Source organism: Oryctolagus cuniculus, chromosome 3 (assembly GCF_964237555.1).
Source record: "Oryctolagus cuniculus chromosome 3, mOryCun1.1, whole genome shotgun sequence".
NCBI lineage: Eukaryota > Metazoa > Chordata > Mammalia > Lagomorpha > Leporidae > Oryctolagus > Oryctolagus cuniculus.
The window spans coordinates 183,159,068-183,178,396 of record NC_091434.1 but is presented as its reverse complement, the minus strand read 5'-3'; the positions used below and the strand labels follow the sequence as shown (position 1 = coordinate 183,178,396).

Here is a 19,329-nt window from a genome sequence, read left to right as displayed (position 1 = left end):
TTTATGTTGCACAAAAAGGGGAAAGGAAGAATACTAAGTAATTGCCCCATTTTACAACAAGGTAAACATCAGGTCTGAGAAAATGTCGAAATACAATGGTAACCTAATCCCTACCTCTCACAGAACATAAGTTTCCACCTGCTGTAGCCAAATCTGCTCCTTATTCATTCTAATAAGGAAAGTAAGGAACAGAAAAAGAAAAAACGTCAGACTGCTCCAACCTCTTATCCTAATATAAGCTTCTGGCCTATTATCCAAATAAGATTAAATCAAATTTGAGTTCAGATTTACTACATTCAAGGAATCAAGCACCCAGCCAACATTCCTTTCTCACATGTTTACTGACAATGGATTGCCAAAAAACACAAGTGACTATTATCAGATAATTTTCTAAATGATAGGAGTGAGTTCACCAAGGGATAAAGAAAAGGAATACAGAGAAGAAACACACAAATATCAAAAACAATACTTATTTTACCCTTTTTTCCCCCAAAGTGAACTTTGGAATGTATCTAAACAAGTAGTAAGAGCAAAGCCAGAACCGCACATGCATCTACCTTAGTAGGAAAACCACTTTTCAGGAGCATGATGCAATCCAACTTGGCATGGTTCACAAAGATGTATTTCAATGCACTGGACCTCATTACAAAGGAGATTCTACCCCAGAATATTCCCTAGTCGATGCATTATATAATTACACAGCTTAACCAAGACTGGCAATAAGACATCTTGACAACAGAACAACTGTCATTGTAATTTCAATTGAGAAGGTTCCTTCTACAGAAACAGCACAATAGTTAATAAATATTACACTCTGTATCACACATTTTTAAAATAAATATATCTATTACACTATATGGTCATATTATACCATATACCATATCATACCATATGGTTATAGAAAGAAACATCAGGGAAATACAAGGGCACTTCAAAAAGTTCATGAAAAAATGGAATTAAAAAGTAGGTTTAATTTTGAAATTCATGCATACATATAACTGATCAGAAGTAAACATTTAATGCCAAAATTATAAGTACATTCACTTAATATTTAGTAAGCTCTTGTCATTTGTTCTATTTTGAGCATTCTAATTTTTTTTTTGATTTTTTAATTATTTTTTTTTACAGGCAGAGTGGACAGTGAGAGAGAGAGAGAGAGAGACAGAGAGAAAGGTCTTCCTTTGCTGTTGGTTCACCCTCCAATGGCCGCCGCAGCCGGCGCACCGTGCTGATCCGAAGCCAGGAGCCAGGTGCTTCTCCTGGTCTCCCATGCGGGTGCAGGGCCCAAGCATTTGGGCCATCCTCCACTGCACTCCCGGGCCACAGCAGAGAGCTGGCCTGGAAGAGGGGCAACCGGGACAGAATCCGGCACCCTGACCAGGACTAGAACCTGGCGTGCCGGCGCCGCAAGGCGGAGGATTAGCCTAGGGAGCCACGGCGTCGGCACACCAGGTTCTAGTCCTGGTCGGGGCGCCGGATTCTGTCCCGGTTGCCCCTCTTCCAGGTCAGCTCTCCGCTATGGCCCGGGAGTACAGTGGAGGATGGCCCAAGTGCTTGGGCCCTGCACCCGCATGGGAGACCAGGAGAAGCACCTGGCTCCTGCCATTGGATCAGAGCGATACGCTGGCCGCAGCACACCGGCCGCGGCGGCCATTGGAGGGTGAACCAACGGCAAAAGGAAGACCTTTCTCTCTCTCTCTCACTGTCCACTCTGCCTGTCAAAAAAAAAAAAATGTATTTGAGAAGCAGAGAGACTGAAGGCTGTCATCCATCAGTCTACTCCACAAATACCCATATTATTCAATCCCCAAATGTCCACAATGGCCTGGATTGGGCCAGGCAGAAGCTGAGAATTAGAAACTCAATACAGGGCCAGTAATTGTAGTACAGTGAGTTAAGCCGCCACCTGCGATGCCATGGAGCATCTCATATCAGAGCGCCAGTTCAAGTCCCAGCAGCTCTGCTTCCCATCCAGCTCCCTGCTAATGTGCCTGGGCAAGCAGCAGGAGATGGCCCAAGTATTTGGGCCCTGCCACCCATGTGGAAGACTAGGATAGAGTTCTTGGCTCCTGGCTTCAGCCCAGCCCAATCTGGCTGTGTGGCCTCTGAGAGTCAATCAGCAGTTGGAAGAGCTCTCTTTCCGTGTCTACCCTTCAGATAAATGATAAACATCTCCAGAGGGGCACGGCATCATAGCATAGTGGGTAAAGCTGCTGCCTGTGACACTGGCCTCCCATGTGGGCGCCGGTTCAAGTCTGGCTACTCCACTTCCAATCCAGCTCCCTACTAAATGTGCCTGGGAAGGCAGCAGAGGATGGCTCAAATGTTTGGGCCCCTGCCACTCATGTGGGAGACCTGGAAGAAGCTCTTGGCTCCTGGCTCTGTCGCAGCTATCTGTGGAGTGAGGATGTCCCTCTTTCTCTTCCCCTACTCCCTTCCGTGTAACTTTCAAATTAACAAATGAATCTTAAAAACAAAAAAAACTCAAAAACAAAAACAAGAGAAATCTTGAGCCATCAACACTGCCTCCCAAAGTATGCATCAGCAGGAAGCTGGAGCAAGGAGCCAAGAGACAGGAATCAATCCCAGGCACTCCAATAGGAAACACAGGCATCTTAATTGTCAGGCCAAAAGCCCACCCCCCAACATAATTTTAAACATTAAAATCTAGATTCTATATTCAAGATGTTGGTTACAGTAAAAAAATTAAATAATCTAATCTCCCCAAAAGATGATGAGTTAAATAAACTGCAGTGTATCTAATGGCATATAAATATGTTGCTGTATTATCCAATCTTTAAAAATTGCAAACCAGGAGCTGGTATTGTGGCACAACAGGCGAAGTCACGGCCTGTGACCCTGGCATATGTCCCACTTCCAATCAAGTTCCCTGGGAAAAGCAGTGGAAGATGCCCAAGTGCTTGGGCCCCTGCACCCATGTCAGAGGCCCAGATGAAGCTCCTGGCTTCTACCTGGCTCAGCACTGGCTGACGCGGCCATCTCAGCAGTGAACCAGCAGATGAAAGCTCTCTCTCTCTCTCCTTCTTTCTCTATAACTCTTTCAAATAAATAAATATTTTAAGAAACTACACTTCAGTACCATACAGCATAAAACTAATAAAGGGGATACACTAAAATATAATAATAACAGTGGCAATATTACAGATTTTTACTTTGTATAATTATATTTTCCTAATTTTTCAATAATGAACATGCTTTCCCTCTATAATTAGAATTTTTTAGTACAGCTGAAATTTCCTTCTGTGAAACTTTTTAAAAAATTTACTCTGGGTGGGCATCTGGCTTCACAGTCAAGATATCCCTATCTCATACTGGAGTAACTGGGTTCAAGTCCCAGCTCTGGCTTCTGATTTCATTAGCTTCCTGATTTTAGTTGAGGCAGACCCTGGCAGGTAGTGACAGCTCAAATAATTGGGTTCCTGTCACACACACAGGAGACCTGGACTGAGCTCCCAGCTTCAACCTGGCCCAGCCCAGGTTATTGCAGACATTTGGGAACTAGACCAGATAATGAGACTTCTCTCTCTCTCTCTCTCTGCCTCTCAAACAAAACTACTATTGTGTTTTACTGTCTGTCTCTCTTTCAGATAAATAAAATTAAATTTTAGAAAGTCTAAAGTGTAGAAAGCAAATATTGTAAACAAACTGATACTCAATAAAGCAAGCAAACTGGACGGATTTCCAAAGTAAAGATGATAAAAGCATGACAAGAATTGCATAGAATTGCCATTACACCCAAGAAAAAAATTTCATCCCTTTCTATGTACGTGGTAATTATAAGATGCTGGTGCTGTGGCACTGCGGGTTAATACCCTGGCCTGAAGTGCCAGCATCCCATATGGGCACCGGTTCTAGTCCAGGCTGCTACTCTTCCGATCCAGCTCTCTGCTATGGCCTGGGAAAGCAGAAGAAGATGGCCCAAGTCCTTGGGCCCTGAACCCGCGTGGGAGACCCAGAAGAAGCTCCTGGCTCCTGGCTCCTGATCGGCACAGCTCCAGCCGTTGCGGCCATCTGGGGAGTGAACCAGTGGATGGAAGAACTCTCTCTCTCTGTTTCTCCCTCTCTCTGTAACTCTTTCAAATAAATAAAATAAATCTTTAAAAAAAAAGATAACCCTTTAAGTGCATATAAGGAAGACAGTTTAATTAAAAGACCATAGTACATATCAGTTTCCATTAAATTAATAAAAACTTGAAAATTATTCCTTGGAATTTATTATATTACCATAATATCGATAGATGAAGATATGCTTTTCAAAAAATTATTTAACACCCCCAGCCAAGTATATTTATTATTAGCTCTTACACAAAAATATAGAGGAACAACTATTCATCACTAAACATTAAAAGCTGGGTGGAGGAGACAGTGAGAAACACTTCTAAACTAAATAAAATCAGTGAAGGATATCCTTATAGTTTCAGAATACATGAATATACTCGCCAATTTTCGGCAATTTAAACATAAAGTCATCTATTCTAGAGGTTCCCAAGCACTGGTACTTGAGAACTGCCCAGGAAGCGTACCAAATAGAGAAAGCTACGGTCCTCGCTCTTACCCACTGAGTCCGAATTTCAGGGAGTGGAGCTCCAAATATTCTGGCCCTTTCAAATAAAATAGCAAGGTGGATTTTACTTGACAAAAGCCTTCACTGTAGAGCTGCAAACTGTTCTAGTAACTATGAAGGAAAGTTCTCAATGGAAACAATGTTAAAATGAGAAAATTATAATTTCATCACCCCTATCCATTAATTTAGCCATTCTTCTACTCTACAGAAATTCAAACATTGATACAGTCCAACAAGACCACATACTCACTGTAAAGTACAGCCCAGAGGCACCTGTGCCTGGTTAAGACAAAGACATAGCCAGTTCCTGGAGAAAACAGACAGCAGATGTGACCCCTGGTATTTATCCACTAAAAACAATGTATCCTAAAAATAAATTTCCATGTCAACAGAACAAAGCTGTTTATAAATAAGAAGGGATGTGGAGGTGTGTAGAAGAGGAAGCTTCAGCAAGTTAAGTACCAAAAGCTGGGAACCAGGCAAATGAATGTCACTAAGGGACAAAGAAAACTAGGAAGTGGAAGGGAAGAGCTTTATCCTTGGGATCCAAGAAGTCAGAGAAAACGCACAGATGTCAGAGGACACCTAGCTCAGCAGAAATGCAAACTGGGAGGCTGAGTCCGTGTAAGAACAGCCCCACCGAGGGCACAGAACACGTTTGGGACACGGCTGGAGACGGTGTAAGAAGGTGGAAATGGGCCAGCATTTGGTGCAGCGGTCAACTCCCACGCTGGGGTGCCGGGTTCAAGCACCAGCTCTGTTTCTGATTCCTGCCAACCCAGACCGCAGGAGGCAGCAGGTCCCTGCCACCCACACAGGAGACCCAGACTGAGTTCTTGGCTCCTGGCTTCAGCCTGGCCCAGCCATGGTTACTGGGGGCATTCGGGGAGGGAGCCAGCAGATGGATGGTCTCTGCCTACTAAGTAAATAAAAATAAATCTGAATATTGTATTCAAACCGATACCCTACTGAGCAAGCATACAGGATGAATGTCCAAAGACGATAAGCATGAAAAAAGACTGCACAGAGAAGAGGGTGCGACCTCACTCAGGGAAACAAGATTCAAGGAGGAGGAAAGGGAGAGAACTCTGAACAAAGTCGTCAGAGTAAGTCCCATTGGTCAAGAACTGTAAAGCAGTTATTACACCACACAGCACTGGCAAAGTGTAACAAAGTCTACTGGTTTACGTAATAAAATACCGAACACTAAACGCGATTTTACACAGAGAAACAAAACGTCAATAAATAATCTGACACGGTAATAGGGGCCGAGCAATGCAAAAACAGGCTGGGAGAAGCAGAGGCCAACGAAAAAGTTAAAGGGAAAAACAGGACGAAAAGGAGGGCGACACAAAGAGATCAATGAAAGCTATCAAAAAGGGGCCGCGGGGAGACGCGTGAGCGCACAATGGAAGCCCCGCCGCGGGGCCACGCGGCACGTGACGGCATCTTGACAGTTGGCGCTCAGAAGTAGAGCCCCGAGCGTCGGCCAGGGCGGGCGGCCACGGCGAGCCGGGCCGGGGCTGCGGGGGCCAGGGCGGGCGGCCACGGCGAGCCGGGCCGAGGGGCTGCGGGGGCCAGGGCGGGCGGCCACGGCGAGCCGGGCCGAGGGGCTGCGGGGGCCAGGGCGGGCGGCCACGGCGAGCCGGGCCGAGGGGCTGCGGGGGCCAGGGCGGGCGCTGCGGGCGCCGCAGGTGCATCCCCGGGGCCGCGCGCGGGCAGACGCGGGGGTCGCCGGGCCGGGGCTACAGCAAAGCCAGGGGCTCCATGGAGCAGGACAGACGTCGCCGAGCCAGCGGAACAGTGGACGGGGTGCGGGGCAGCAGAGGGGCCGGCCGGGGAGACTAGGGTGCATCCCCGGGGTCGCGCGCGGGCAGACGCGGGGGTCGCCGGCCAGGGGCTCCATGGAGCGGGACAGACGTCGCCGAGCCAGCGGAACAGTGGACGGGGTGCGGGGCAGCAGAGGGGCCGGCCGGGGAGACGACAAGGGTGCGCCCCAGCATCCCCGGGGCCGCGCGCGGCGGCAGCCCGCAGCCACGCGGGCCGGGGTCGCCAGGCCGCCCCCTCCCCAGACACGCCCCGCGGAGACATCCCAGACGCAGGGCTGGACGCTCGGCCGGCCGTGACCTTCCCGGACCCAGGCCGAGTCCCGCGCGCTCGGCCCGGGCGGGGGCCAGGGAAGCCCCCCGGCGCCGCGCCGAGTGTCTACGCAGCGAGGAGCGGCGTGACGGAGAGACCGGGACGCGGGCGCGATGCCCACCAGCCCGCGCAAGGGGGCCGAGGGCGCGCGAGCCCCCGAGCAACCCCGCCGGCGAGCCGGGGCCGCGGCGCTGGCGCCGGCACTCACCTCCTCCGGAACGGCAGGGTCCGCCGAGGCCGCGGCGCCGGCGCCGGCCTCGGACTCCATGTCCCCGTTGAACAGAGCCTGGCCCTGCTCCGCGCCGCCGCCGCCGCTCGGCGCCGCCATCTTATAACCGAGCGCCGGGCCCGGGCGGCCGCGGCCGGGCGGGAGGGGCAGGGAGGCGGAGGGCGGGCGCGGCGGGGGCGGCGGCGCCGGGGGCGCGGGGAGGGGCGGCCGGGCGGCCGGGGCGGCGCGCGGGCGGCGGGCGCCGGGGCCACCTCCGGGACGGGCCTGCGGCCCCGGGCGCAGCCGAGCCTGAGGGGATGGGGGAAGGACGCCGGCGGGAGGGCGGGGGCAGGGGGCGGAGCCGACGGGGAGTCGCCGCGGCAACGGCGTCAGGCGCGAGTCACGGCCGTGACGTCACCCGGGCCGCGTGACGTCAGCGCGGCGCGCCCGCGGGCCGGCCGTGGCGGTGGCGCGGGCGCCCGGGTGCTCCGGGAGAGGCCCGCCCGCGGGTGTCCCGAGCCCCGGCGCGGCGGGAGCAGCCTGGGCGCGCTCCGGGGGCCGTGGGAACGCCTCGCCCTCCCCGTGGAGCGCGGAAGTGATCGGCCCCGTTCACGCCGCGGCCGGCGGGCACTCTCCGAGCGCTGGCACCCTAGACCCCCGAAGCATCCGAGCGAGACCTGGTTCTGAGGAGAATCTTCCAGAATGTTCTACGGGCTTCGTCCCCTGCGTGAACAGAACGTCCCGAAGCGTGCTTGGTGCAAGGTGTGCTTGGAAACAGTTGGGGGAGAAGCTCAGTTCTCTCTGAGGAGAGCATGGACTGAAGCCCAATTCAGTATTCAAAGTGAATTATTGAAAAGGAAGGGAGACTGGTCGCAGAGGGACATTTTAATGGAGGGCAAAACGGGAGTGCGAAGCGTGGCGGGAGCTGCTGCGGGCTCCGGTGCTGTGCGAAGTAACCTGAAGAGGAGGCCGTGAACCTGGCCTGCGTGTTGGTACTCACCCTGAGCGGCGCACGTCCCCAGCGACCTCACCGCCGTGGGGCCGAGTCGAGGGATAAAGCAGTCCTAGCAGGGCGGCGCGCGGACGGGGCGCCAGTGCCGGGGGCAGGTGCTCACTCCCCGGGGAAGAGGTGTGTGAGGCTGCGTGATGGTCAGCGCTGGCATCCCCCACCACCCCCGTGTTGAACAGTGCAGCCCTCAGATGAGCCGGGCTGCCTTGGCGCTTCACTGTGCGTGCTCTACGGGTAGGACAGGCTCCTTAAGGAGCGGAACGTAACTCAGAAGGTGGCTTGGCAACTGCGGTGACATCACTCCGGGGTGATGCTACCGAGCATGCTCGGCCGAAGCACCCCCCCCCACCTAGGACTGCCCTGAGCAGACTGGGGAGCACCCAGACAGATCGGCAGGGTGAGACCCTCGTACAGAGGCCGAAGCACCCCCCCCCCCCACCTAGGACTGCCCTAAGCAGACTGGGGAGCACCAGACACAGATCGGCAGGATGAGACCCTCGTACAGAGGCAGAAGCACCCCTCCCCACCTAGGACTGCCCTAAGCAGACTGGGGAGCACCCAGACACAGATCGGCAGGGTGAGACCCTCGTACAGAGGCCGAAGCACCCCCCAACCTAGGACTGCCCTAAGCTGACTGGGGAGCACCCAGACACAGATCGGCAGGATGAGACCCTCTTACAGAGGCAGAAGCACCCCCCCACCTAGGACTGCCCTGAGCAGACTGGGGAGCACCCAGACAGATCGGCAGGGTGAGACCCTCCTTACAGAGGCGGAAGCACCCCTTCCTGCCTAGGACTACCCTAAGCAGACTGGGGAGCACCCAGACAGATCGGCAGGATGAGACCCTCTTACAGAGGCAGAAGCACCCCTCCCCACCTAGGACTGCCCTGAGCAGACTGGGGAGCACCCAGACAGATCAGCAGGATGAGACCCTCTTACAGAGGCGGAAGCATCCCCCAACCTAGGACTGTCCTAAGCAGACTGGGGAGCACCCAGACACAGATCAGCAGGGTGAGACCCTCTTACAGAAGCAGAAGCACCCCCCCACCTAGGACTGCCCTAAGCAGACTGGGGAGCACCCAGACACAGATCGGCAGGACGAGACCCTCTTACAGAGGCAGAAGCACCCCCCCACACCTAGGACTGCCCAAAGCAGACTGGGGAGCACCCAGACACAGATTGGCAGGACGAGACCCTCTTACAGAGGCAGAAGCACCCCCCCACCTAGGACTGCCCTGAGCAGACTGGGGAGCACCCAGACACAGATCGGCAGGATGAGACCCTCTTATAGAGGCGGAAGCACCCCTTCCTGCCTAGGACTACCCTAAGCAGACTGGGGAGCACCCAGACACAGATCGGCAGGATGAGACCCTCTTACAGAGGCAGAAGCACCCCCCCACACCTAGGACTGCCCAAAGCAGACTGGGGAGCACCCAGACACAGATCGGCAGGATGAGACCCTCCTTACAGAGGCCAAAGCACCCCTGCCTGCCTAGGACTGCCCTAAGCAGACTGGGGAGCACCCAGACACAGATCGGCAGGATGAGACCCTCTTACAGAGGCGGAAGCACCCCCCCCTACCTAAGCAGACTGGGGAGCACCATCAGCCGGGCTCGGCACCTTCTCCCCTTGATTCGACCAGAAACACCGCTGCAGGGGTCTTATTACTCCTTGTCCTAGTTCAGTTTTTAAAAATTAGCCCCTTCAAATGTCATCTTAACACTTCCTTGTAACACTGAAAGTTCCAAGATTTTTTCTCTCATTGACTTCATTTTAAATTATGGCCTTTTTTATTAGCATCAACCTGTAGATCAGTTGTATCTTATATAGTTCTCCATAGGGTGGCTATCTCCTTCAGTTAATATTGATTCTTGGTAGCTCCACTTAGTCAGCATTTTCCTACCTTGTGTTTAAATCCTGTATATATCCTATTTGATTTCCTCAGGCCGTTCTAAAGTCCCACAGTATCCAGATGAGAAAGCATAACCTTGGGAGTCCAAAGATGGAGGTTTTAGTGTCAGCATGCCACCTCCTGACTACGTCATCTACTTAAAGCAGGTAAACTCCAATCCCTATTTGTTCTTTGTTCCTTAATCCATGAAATAGGGTAATAAGAATGCCAATCCAGTCTATGTAATTGTATCATTGTAGGATCAACATTGTAATTTTGTCCTTTGCAAAGTATGAAATTACTTTCTCCGCCAGATTGCAGACAAGCGTAGGGAAGATGGCTTCCATAGTGTCTGGGGTCGCAGCTGAGAAGACCCAGTGCCTGGGGGTAGCTCCATGGTGAGGGACTGGAATCCTCAGGAGGCGTATGTACTGACATGACTAGTGATGAAGCCAGGATGTCTAAACATACTCTCTGCGTGTGACCTGAGCTTCCTCCTAGTATGGCTGCCTCCGGGTAGACTCCTCGTAAGGCAGCTCAGAGCTTCAAGTGCTGGTGTTCCTGTAAGCAAGGTAAAAGCCGCGCTGCATTGCATGATGTAGCCTCCAAAGTCACACAGCAGGATTGCTGCTGCATTCTACTGAAAACAGATACCAGTCACTACGTCTAGCTCAGATCAGGGAGAGGGGCTGTAGATACCACCTGTCACCGGAAGAAGGTGTCAAAGAACTTAACGGGTTGTAAAGCCACCATAGGTCATGTGTAGAATAACAGTCTGCCTACAGGACCCACCCTTACCTTCCCCACATGGGGATTGGATTGCATATCCAATCAAGTTATCTCCCCCGGCTGCTGGAATCACCAGGCAGGATCCCAGTTGCTCATGAACAAGACCTTGCTTTCCTTTTTCAGCTTCTGAGACCGCTGCTTTATGCAAAACTAGACAGGTCTTTTGCCGCTGAACACAGCCTGTGCCCTTTGTGACTCCCCCAAATCCCAATGCTGCCATGGGCCATGTTGATGTGTTGAAACCCTCTACGCAAAAAAGTGCTCCTGGGGCCTGTGATGAACCAAGCCAGTTTGTGTTCAGAGCAGAAACAAAGCACCGCCCTTTTGTGCCGTGGTGTGCCATATGGTTACCAAAGTGGCACTCCCTTGCGTTCAAAAGTCTTACAGACGTTTTAGTCCACACAGTTGTTTGAGGTTTCGCTCACATGCCCCCTTTCCCCTAAGCATTTGTGCAGTCTCAGGAAGCTGGAAAACAAAACCAGCCAAGAAGCGCTGCTCAGAACTGTCGCTGTACCTGATGGTTGAGACACTGTTGAGAGCCCACCCTTTCTTCTCTGAAGATGAGCATTTCTGCCTAGAATCCTGATAGACACTAGATACTGCCATCAGACATCCAGACTTACCCAGCCAAGTCTGATCCCAAACTAATAATTAGGTCAGCTACTAGAAAACAATCAAGCAGCCTTAAGAAGCTTCTGGAGTTGCAAGTGGCTTCATTTTGTGTAACTAATCACAGTTTAATATTTTCATTATGAATCAAGGTCATCATTATGTGTGACACATTCTGTATTGTTTAATAGAGGGCTACTATCAGAAGTTTCTTGGGGACAGGGGATGGGTGTTTGTCACAGTGGCTGATTCCACTTGAGACTCCCACTTCCTCTATCAGAGTGCCTGGGTTCAAGTCTCGGCTTCCAATGTCAGCTTCCTGCTAAGGCGCATCCTGGGAAGTGCTTGGGTTCTTGCCACTCATGTGCGAAACCCATATTGAGTTCTAAGCGCCTAGCTCCAACCTGAGCCAGCCCCAAGCCTGCAGGCTTTGGGAGAGTGAAACAGCAAATAGGGGGCCGGCATTGTGGGATAGCAGGTAAAACCTCCGCCAGCAGTGCCAGCATCCTGTATGGCACCAGTTCTAGTCCTGGCTGCTCCACTTCCAATCCGGCTCTCTGCTCTGGCCTGGGAAAGCAGTAGAAGATGGCCCAAGTCCTTGGGTCCCTGTACCTGCATAGGAGACCGGGAAGAAGCTCTTTGTTCCTGGCTTTTTTTTTTTTTTTTTTTTTGACAGAGTGGACAGTGAGAGAGAAAGACAGAGAGAAAGGTCTTCCTTTGCCGTTGGTTCACCCTCCAATGGCTGCCACAGCCGGCGCACCGCGCTGATCCGATGGCAGGAGCCAGGTGCTTCTCCTGGTCTCCCATGGGGTGCAGGGCCTAAGGACTTGGGCCATCCTCCACTGCACTCCCTGGCCACAGCAGAGAGCTGGCCTGGAAAAGGGGCAACCGGGACAGAATCTGGCGCCCCGACCGGAACTAGAACCTGGTGTGCCGGCGCCGAAAGGTGGAGGATTAGCCTATTGAGCCACGGCACCGGCCCTGTTCCTGGCTTCTGATAGGCATGGCTTCAGCCATTGCAGCCATTTAGGGAGTGAATCAGCAGGTGGAAGACCCCCCCCCCGCCCCGCCACCTCTGCCCCTCTGTAATTCTGCCTTTCAAATAAATAAATAAATAAATTAGCCTTTAAAAAAAACCAGCATATGGAAGATCTTCCTCTGTCTGTCTCCTTTCAAATAAAATGAAAATAAATAAATTAAAAGAACTTAAAAAAAGAAGTTATTTGGGTATACATAACAGATGGAATTGCTTCATCACAGCTTCCCCACTGAGGGCCACGTGGACCCCCTCTGTGGGATTCAGATTCTGTCCGAATACTTCAGTGACCACGGCCTCACTGACACCTTAGCTGTTTGCTTCTAAAGCAGAAGTAAATTCTGCTCTTTGTGACATCTATATTCTGTTCTAAGTTTTGCCTTTTGGAAGAACACAAAGTAGATTTCTTTCTTATATAATTGCTTTCAAATATTTGAAAGGAATTCTGTTTCCTTCAGTTCTCCTCCTTAAAGCATTTTCTCTCCTGCATACCCTTCAGTTTTCCTCTTGAAAATCTCATTTCACGAATTAAACACTATTCCAGATTTGATCCAACTGACAAAGAATATTCTAATTGCTGTAACCTAGTAACTCTACTTCTGTGAGTACAATCAAGGATCATAGAAGCAGCCCCATTTCATTATTGGAACCTTTGAAGTCACAGTTAAAAAACAAAAATCTTGTTTGGTTTTTAAAATAAAGTGTACTTCTGGGGCCAGCACTGTGGCATAGTGGGTAGAGCTGCCATCTGCAGTGCCGACATCCCATATGGGTGCCAGGTCGAGTCCCAGCTGCTCCACTTATGATCCAGCTCTCAGCTATGGCCTGGGAAAGCAGTAGAAAATGACTCAAGTCCTTGGGCCCCTGAACCCACGTGGGAGACCTGGAAGAAGCTCCTGGCTCCTGGCTTCGGATCGAGGTGGGAGCTAGAGAGAGACAGAGAGAGAGAGAGAAGGTCTTTCATCTGCTGGCTCACTCCCCAGATGGCCACAATGGCTGGAGCTGTGCCTATCCGAAGCCAGGAGCCAGGAGTTTCTTCCAGGTCTCCCATTCAGGTGCAGGGACCCAAGGACTTGGGCCATCTTCCACTGCTTTCCCAGGCTATAACAGAGAGCTGGATCGGAAGTGGCGCAGTCAGGACTAGAACTGGTGCCCATATGGGATGCTGGCACTGCAGGCGGTAACTTCACCCACTACACCACAGTGCCAGCCTTTTTTTTTCCCTTAAGATTTATTTGAGAGGTAAAGTTACAGAGAAAGGGAGAAACAGAGAGAAAAGTCTTGCATCCTCTGGTTCACTCCCCAAATAGCCACAACGTGTGGAACTGGGCCAATCTGAAGCCAGAACCAGTAGCTTCTTCCTTGTCTCCAATGTGAGTGCATGGGCCCAAGCATTTGGGCCATCTTCCACTGATTTTCCAGGCCCATAGCAGAGAATTGGATTGGAAGAGGAGCAGCTGGGACTTGAACCAGTGCCCATATGGGATGCTGGCGCTGCAGGGAGAGGCTTAGCTTACTGTGCCAGCAATATTCTTTATGAGTTAATTGAAAATGAATTCTAGTGGAGAATGGGACTGGGAATGGGAGAAGGAGGAGAAGGAGGGGTGGGAGTTTGAGTGGGAGGGCGGGTATGGTAGAAGAATCACTACATTCCTAAAGTTGTAGGTATGAAATGCACGCTGGCCCAGGACGTTGTGGGCATTTGGGAAGTGGGTCAGCACATGGGAGATCTCTGTCTTTTCCTGTCTCTGTCTCTCTGTGTGTCTGTCTCATTTGTATCTATTTATATACATGGGATACGCATACACCACACACTACTATGGGTCTCCCTTCTAGACCATCCTTTGGGAGGAGCCAGAGCAAGCTGTCTTCACTAAGGCTGGAAGAAGTGTGCTTGGTGGTGAGGGTGACTTAAAGGGCTGTGCTGGCTCTGCTCTGTAAGTCAGAACTGACTGAGAACTTGCCGTGCTGATGGGGCGCACGTCTAACTGTGGTGACAGGTGCCAGCTTCTGCAGGTTCCTCCCTCCTGAAGCCGGGAGGAGAGTGCAGGGGCGGGAGGCGGCACGGTTTCTGCCTCCCCCGGGCTTCGGCTCAGCCTCGCACATGTTCTCTTCAGGCTTGGTTCTTCTGCGTGGCCACCGTCTTCCCTTCCTGACTATCTGCTCTCAGAATTTTGAGTTCAGCAGCAGACACAAAAATACCAACTCACAAAATCTGTTTAACCAGTTCCACAACTGCATAAGATCCAATCCCTGTAGTAAATTCCTTATTATTTACATTTCCTAGTGCTTCTGACTGAATATTGATGAATATATTCTGATAACAGAATAAATGACAAATGAATTTTTAACTTTATTTAGAAGGTATGCTATTATTGTTAAAAAGATGTATTTATTTATTTGAAGTCAGCATTACAGAGAGACAGGAAGAGACAGAAAGATCTTATATTTGCTGGTTCACTCTTCAGACGGCCGCAACTGCTGGTCCTGGGCCAGGCCAAAGCCAGGAGCCAGGAGCTTCATCTGGGTCTCCCACGTGGGTGGCTGGGGACCAAGTACGTGTGCCATCCTCCGCTTCCTTTCCCAGGCCATTAGCAGAGAGTTAGAATGGAAGCGGAGCTGCTGGGAGGTGCATATATGGGATGCTGATGTCACAGGTGGTGGTTTTACTCACGACAGCACAACACCAGCCCTAGATGGTGTGGTATTGGTTTAGTAATTGGAAACAATTTGGTATTTATTTTGAAATAGAGCTAATTAGTACATATTTGATGTTACGAATCATGGTTCTTACTATGGAGAAAGTAAGAGACAAATACAGAACAAGGGAAGTAGGAGAATCCTGTGACACCAAGTTTGAAGTTGATGTAGAATTAAACTTTTAGGGGCCGGCGCCATGGCTCACTTGGTTAATCCTCTGCCTGCGGCGCTGGCATCCCTTATGGGCGCCGGGTTCTAGTCCCGGTTGCTCCTCTTCCACTCGAGCTTTCTGCCGTGGCTCGGGAAGGCAGTGGAGGATGGCCCAAGTGCTTGGGCCCTGCATCCGCATGGGAGACCAGAAGGAAACACCTGGCTCCTGGCTTTGGATCGGCGTGGCACCAGCAGTGGTGGCTATTTGGGGGGTGAAACAACGGAAGGAAGACTTCTCTCTCTCTTTCTCTCTCACTGTCTAACTCTATCTGTCAAAAAAAAAAATTAAACTTTTAAATACATATGTGTGTATGCACATATATTTGTATATTTGTGTATGTATTCATATATTCTTAACTCGGTCTAGTGAAAGAGGGCTTAGGAGTGATAGTAAGTGTATGTAGTGTTTGGATCTTGATTTTGAAATGCCTTTCTTCACTAAACATAACCAGGACTTCCTTTGAAAAGTGGCCGGTTCCAGATCTTGGGAAAAAGATGTGTATATAAATTGAGGTTGTATGGAATGAACCCTGGCATACTTAAGAACAAGGGCATTGTGAAAAGACTACTAGGTCATGTCAAAAGAAACCAGCTATAAAATCCCCACTGGTACAGTGTGGGACAATTGGAAGATAAGAAATAATGACAGTAATGGATTACAATTTATTACTTTTTCAAAATCCGTAAGTTCATAGTGATGAAAGAGAGGTATTGAAAGAGAGAGGTGGAAGTAAGACTTGTTTTCAGAGAATAGTGCTAGTTAATTTATAAAGGAATGATGGACTGAGAAAGAGCACCATTTTGCAACCACTACTATAATAATTTCTGCAAGTCAGGATCATCAGTAATAGTTGCTGAAACTATTATTGGGTAAAGTACTGTTGGGAACAGGATAGTCTCATGGTTTCATAATGCCATAACACAGCCTCTTATTAATTGTAAAGGCATAAATGCAGCTTTACATGGGAAATATCGCAGTCACCACATTCAGCAAGCTGTCAGACTTAGCATGACCATTGGGGTACAATTTGATGTCATGTAAATCTTCATGCAGTGCATCAACATGTGGTGTTTGGGCCAAGAAGTCTGTCACATGAATGTAATGTCAAGGAACCAGTCAAATCCAGAGTACAGGTATTCTACAGAGCAAATGAATCTAATTCTTCAAAAGCTCAATCTCTTGAAAACCAGAAACATCCAGAGAAGGGTTTGTTCTGTATTAAAAGTGATTGAAGAGTGTGAGAACCAACTACATTGTGTGAGACACAACAATCCTGGATGAGAAAATAGACATTTTGGGGCTATTGGGAAAATTAAGTGTGGGCCATGATAAGTGATAATTATGAGTTAATGCTAAAAAATAGACATTTTGGGGCTATTGGGAAAATTAAGTGTGGGCCATGTATCAAGTGATAATTATGAGTTAATGCTAATTTAATTGTTGTTAGTATCCTTGATTTTTGTTTTGTTTTGTTTTGTTTTGACAGGCAAAGTTAGTGAGAGAGACAGAGAGAAAGGTCTTCCTTCTGTTGGTTCACCCCCCAAAGGCCGCTACAGCTGGTTTGCTGCGCCAATCCGAAGCCAGAAGCCAGGCGCCTCCTGCTAGTCTCCCATGGGGTGCAGGGCCCAAGCACCTGGGCCATCCTCCACTGCCTTCCCTGGGCCACAGCAGAGAGCTGGACTGGAAGAGGAGCAGCCAGGACAGAATCCAGTGCCCTGACCGGGACTAGAACCCGGTGTGCTGGTGCTGCAGGCAGAGGATTAGCCTAGTGAGCTGCGGCACCGGCCAGTATCCTTGTTTTTTATGAGACATACTGAAGTGTTTAGGGGTGAAATGTCTTCAAATTACTTTAAAATGATTCTTTTAAATTTTTTTTACAGATTTATTTATTTCAAATGTTACAAAGAGAGGGAGCCACAGAGAAAGAGAGAGAGAGATCTTCCATCTGCGGTTCACTCCCCAGATGGCTGCAATGGCCCAGGCTGGAGTAGGCTGAAGCCACAAACCAGGAGCTTCATCCAGGTCTCCCACGTGCGTGCAGGGGCTCACGTACTTGGGCCATCTTCTGCTACTTCCCGAGGTGCATTAGCAGGGAGCTGGATCAGAAGTGGAACAGCTAGGACTTGAACTGGCACCCATGTGGGATGCTAGAGTTGCAGATGGTGGCTTAACATGCCATTTCTTAAAAAATGGAGATAGAGAAGGAAAAAGTGACAAATATTAAGAATTAGAGAATTCAGAAGAAGGCTTGTAGCAATTGTTTGTAATACAATTTTTTAACTTTCATTTTTGAAAGTGTTTTTTTTTTTTTTTTTTTTTTTTTTTGACAGGCAGACTTAGACAGTGAGAGAGAGAGAAAGGTCTTCCCTCCATTGGTTCACCCCCAAATGGCCGCCACAGATGGCGCTGCGCTGATCTGAAGCCAGGAGCCAGGTGCTTTCTCCTGGTCTCCCATGGCGTGCAGGGCCCAAGCACTTGGGCCATCCTCCACTGCCCTCCCGGGCCACAGCAGAGAGCTGGTGTGGAAGAGGGGCAACCGGAACAGAATCCGCCACCCCAGCCAAGACTAGAACCCTGGGTTATGGCGCCACAGGCAGAGGATTAGCCTAGTGAGCCGCGGCGCCGGCCCATTTTTGAAAGTTTTAAAACAGAAAATATATTGCTTTTATAAGAATAATACAGGAGTCTGGGGCCGGTGCTGTGGCGCAGTGGGTTAATGCCCTGGCCTGAAGTGCTGGCATCCCATATGGGCACCGGTTCGAGACCTGGCTGCTCCACTTCCGATCCAGTGCTCTGCTGTGGCCCAGGAAAGCAGTAGAAGGTGGCCCAAGTACTTGGGCCCCTGCAACCGCGTGGGAGACCTGGAGGAGGCTCCTGGCTCCTGGTTTCAGATCAGCCCAGCTCACTCCAACTAGGGAGTGAACCAGCAGATGGAAGACCTCTCTCTCTCTCTCTCTCTCTCTACCTCTCCCCTGTGTAACTGACTTTCAAATAAGTAAATAAATCTTTTTTAACAAACAACAAGAAAAGAATAATACAGGGCCAGCATTGTGGCATAGCAGGTTAAGCCTCTGCCTGGGATGCGGGCATCCCATATGGGCACTGGTTCAAGACCCAGGTGATCCATTTTCTATCCAGCTCCCTGCTAATGCACCTGCTAAAGCAGCAGCAGAAGGCTCAAGTCCTTGGGCTCCCGTGCCATGTGGGAGACCCAGAAGAAGCTCTGGGTTCTCCCTCTCCCTCTCCCGCTCCCTCTCCCTCCCCCTCCCCTCCCTCCTCCCTCTCTCTGTAACTCTGCCTTTCAAATAAATAAAAAGAATAACACATGGAATGGGCTTGTAGCAAAGCGGGCTAGGCCACCACCTGCAATGCCAGCCCCCTGTATGAGTCCCAGCTGCCCCACTTCCAATCCAGCTCCCTGCTAATGCTCCTGTGACAGCTGCACAGACCGCCAGGAACTTGGGCCCCTGACGCCCACGTGGGAGATCCAGATGGAGTTCCAGGCTCCTGGCCTTGGCCTTGCCCAGTCGTGGCCATTGTAGCCATTTGCGGGGTGAACCAGTGGATGGAAATCTCTCTCTCTCTCTCTCTCTGCCTTTCAAATAAATAAATAAATAAATCTTTAAAGAAATAATATATACATATGGCAATAAAATGTTTTTTTCTAAAAGAATGTTTCCCTCATACGATCAACAACTTTTTAGTCATCTATTACTATTACTGTTACACTATATTACCTTTTTCTTATATTATCTCCTTTAAGTCCATTTCGATACCACTTTGTATTTTTGGCTACTTTGGGATTAAATCATTCTGCATCATGATTAATAGACAATGAAAGTGCATAAGACAAAATTTTCGCTGGGTTCCACTCAGGTTTTAATAAGACCCTGTAACGTATCTCCACTTATCAAGTAGGAATCTTCCCATATGTTAAATGTTGGTGTATCATTCTAAGTGTGTGTTTGGAATACACATTTTTTTATTATCACTTTTGCAGCAAAACCTGTCCTTGTATTTTGTTGGGATAGTGTTACAATATCCCTGATTCCATTTCTTCATTTATTCATTGTCATCAGATATTTATCGGTACCTGCTTTGTGTCAGACATCGTGCTAAGATTTATATAACCCCAAACAGTATAATAAGAGT

The 19,329-nt window shown here is 49.9% G+C and overlaps 1 protein-coding gene and 1 long non-coding RNA gene across 2 annotated transcripts in view; one reads left to right on the top strand and one right to left on the bottom strand.

Annotated features, from left to right (window-relative positions):
- The window catches only part of BRAF (B-Raf proto-oncogene, serine/threonine kinase), a 212,184-nt gene extending 204,962 nt beyond the window's left edge, over positions 1–7,222 (bottom strand). Inside the window, exon 1 of the mRNA XM_051835106.2 lies at positions 6,933–7,222. Coding sequence (XP_051691066.1) covers positions 6,933–7,052 — 120 coding nt within the window. The 5' untranslated portion in view covers positions 7,053–7,222. The remainder of the gene's footprint in view (positions 1–6,932) is intronic.
- A 1,123-nt stretch (positions 7,223–8,345) lies between these two features.
- LOC138849094 (uncharacterized) lies at positions 8,346–11,381 on the top strand. The gene is made up of 2 exons (XR_011387514.1): positions 8,346–8,690; positions 9,887–11,381. It is a non-coding gene; the product is annotated as an uncharacterized lncRNA (long non-coding RNA).
- The last annotated feature ends 7,948 nt before the right edge of the window (positions 11,382–19,329 follow it).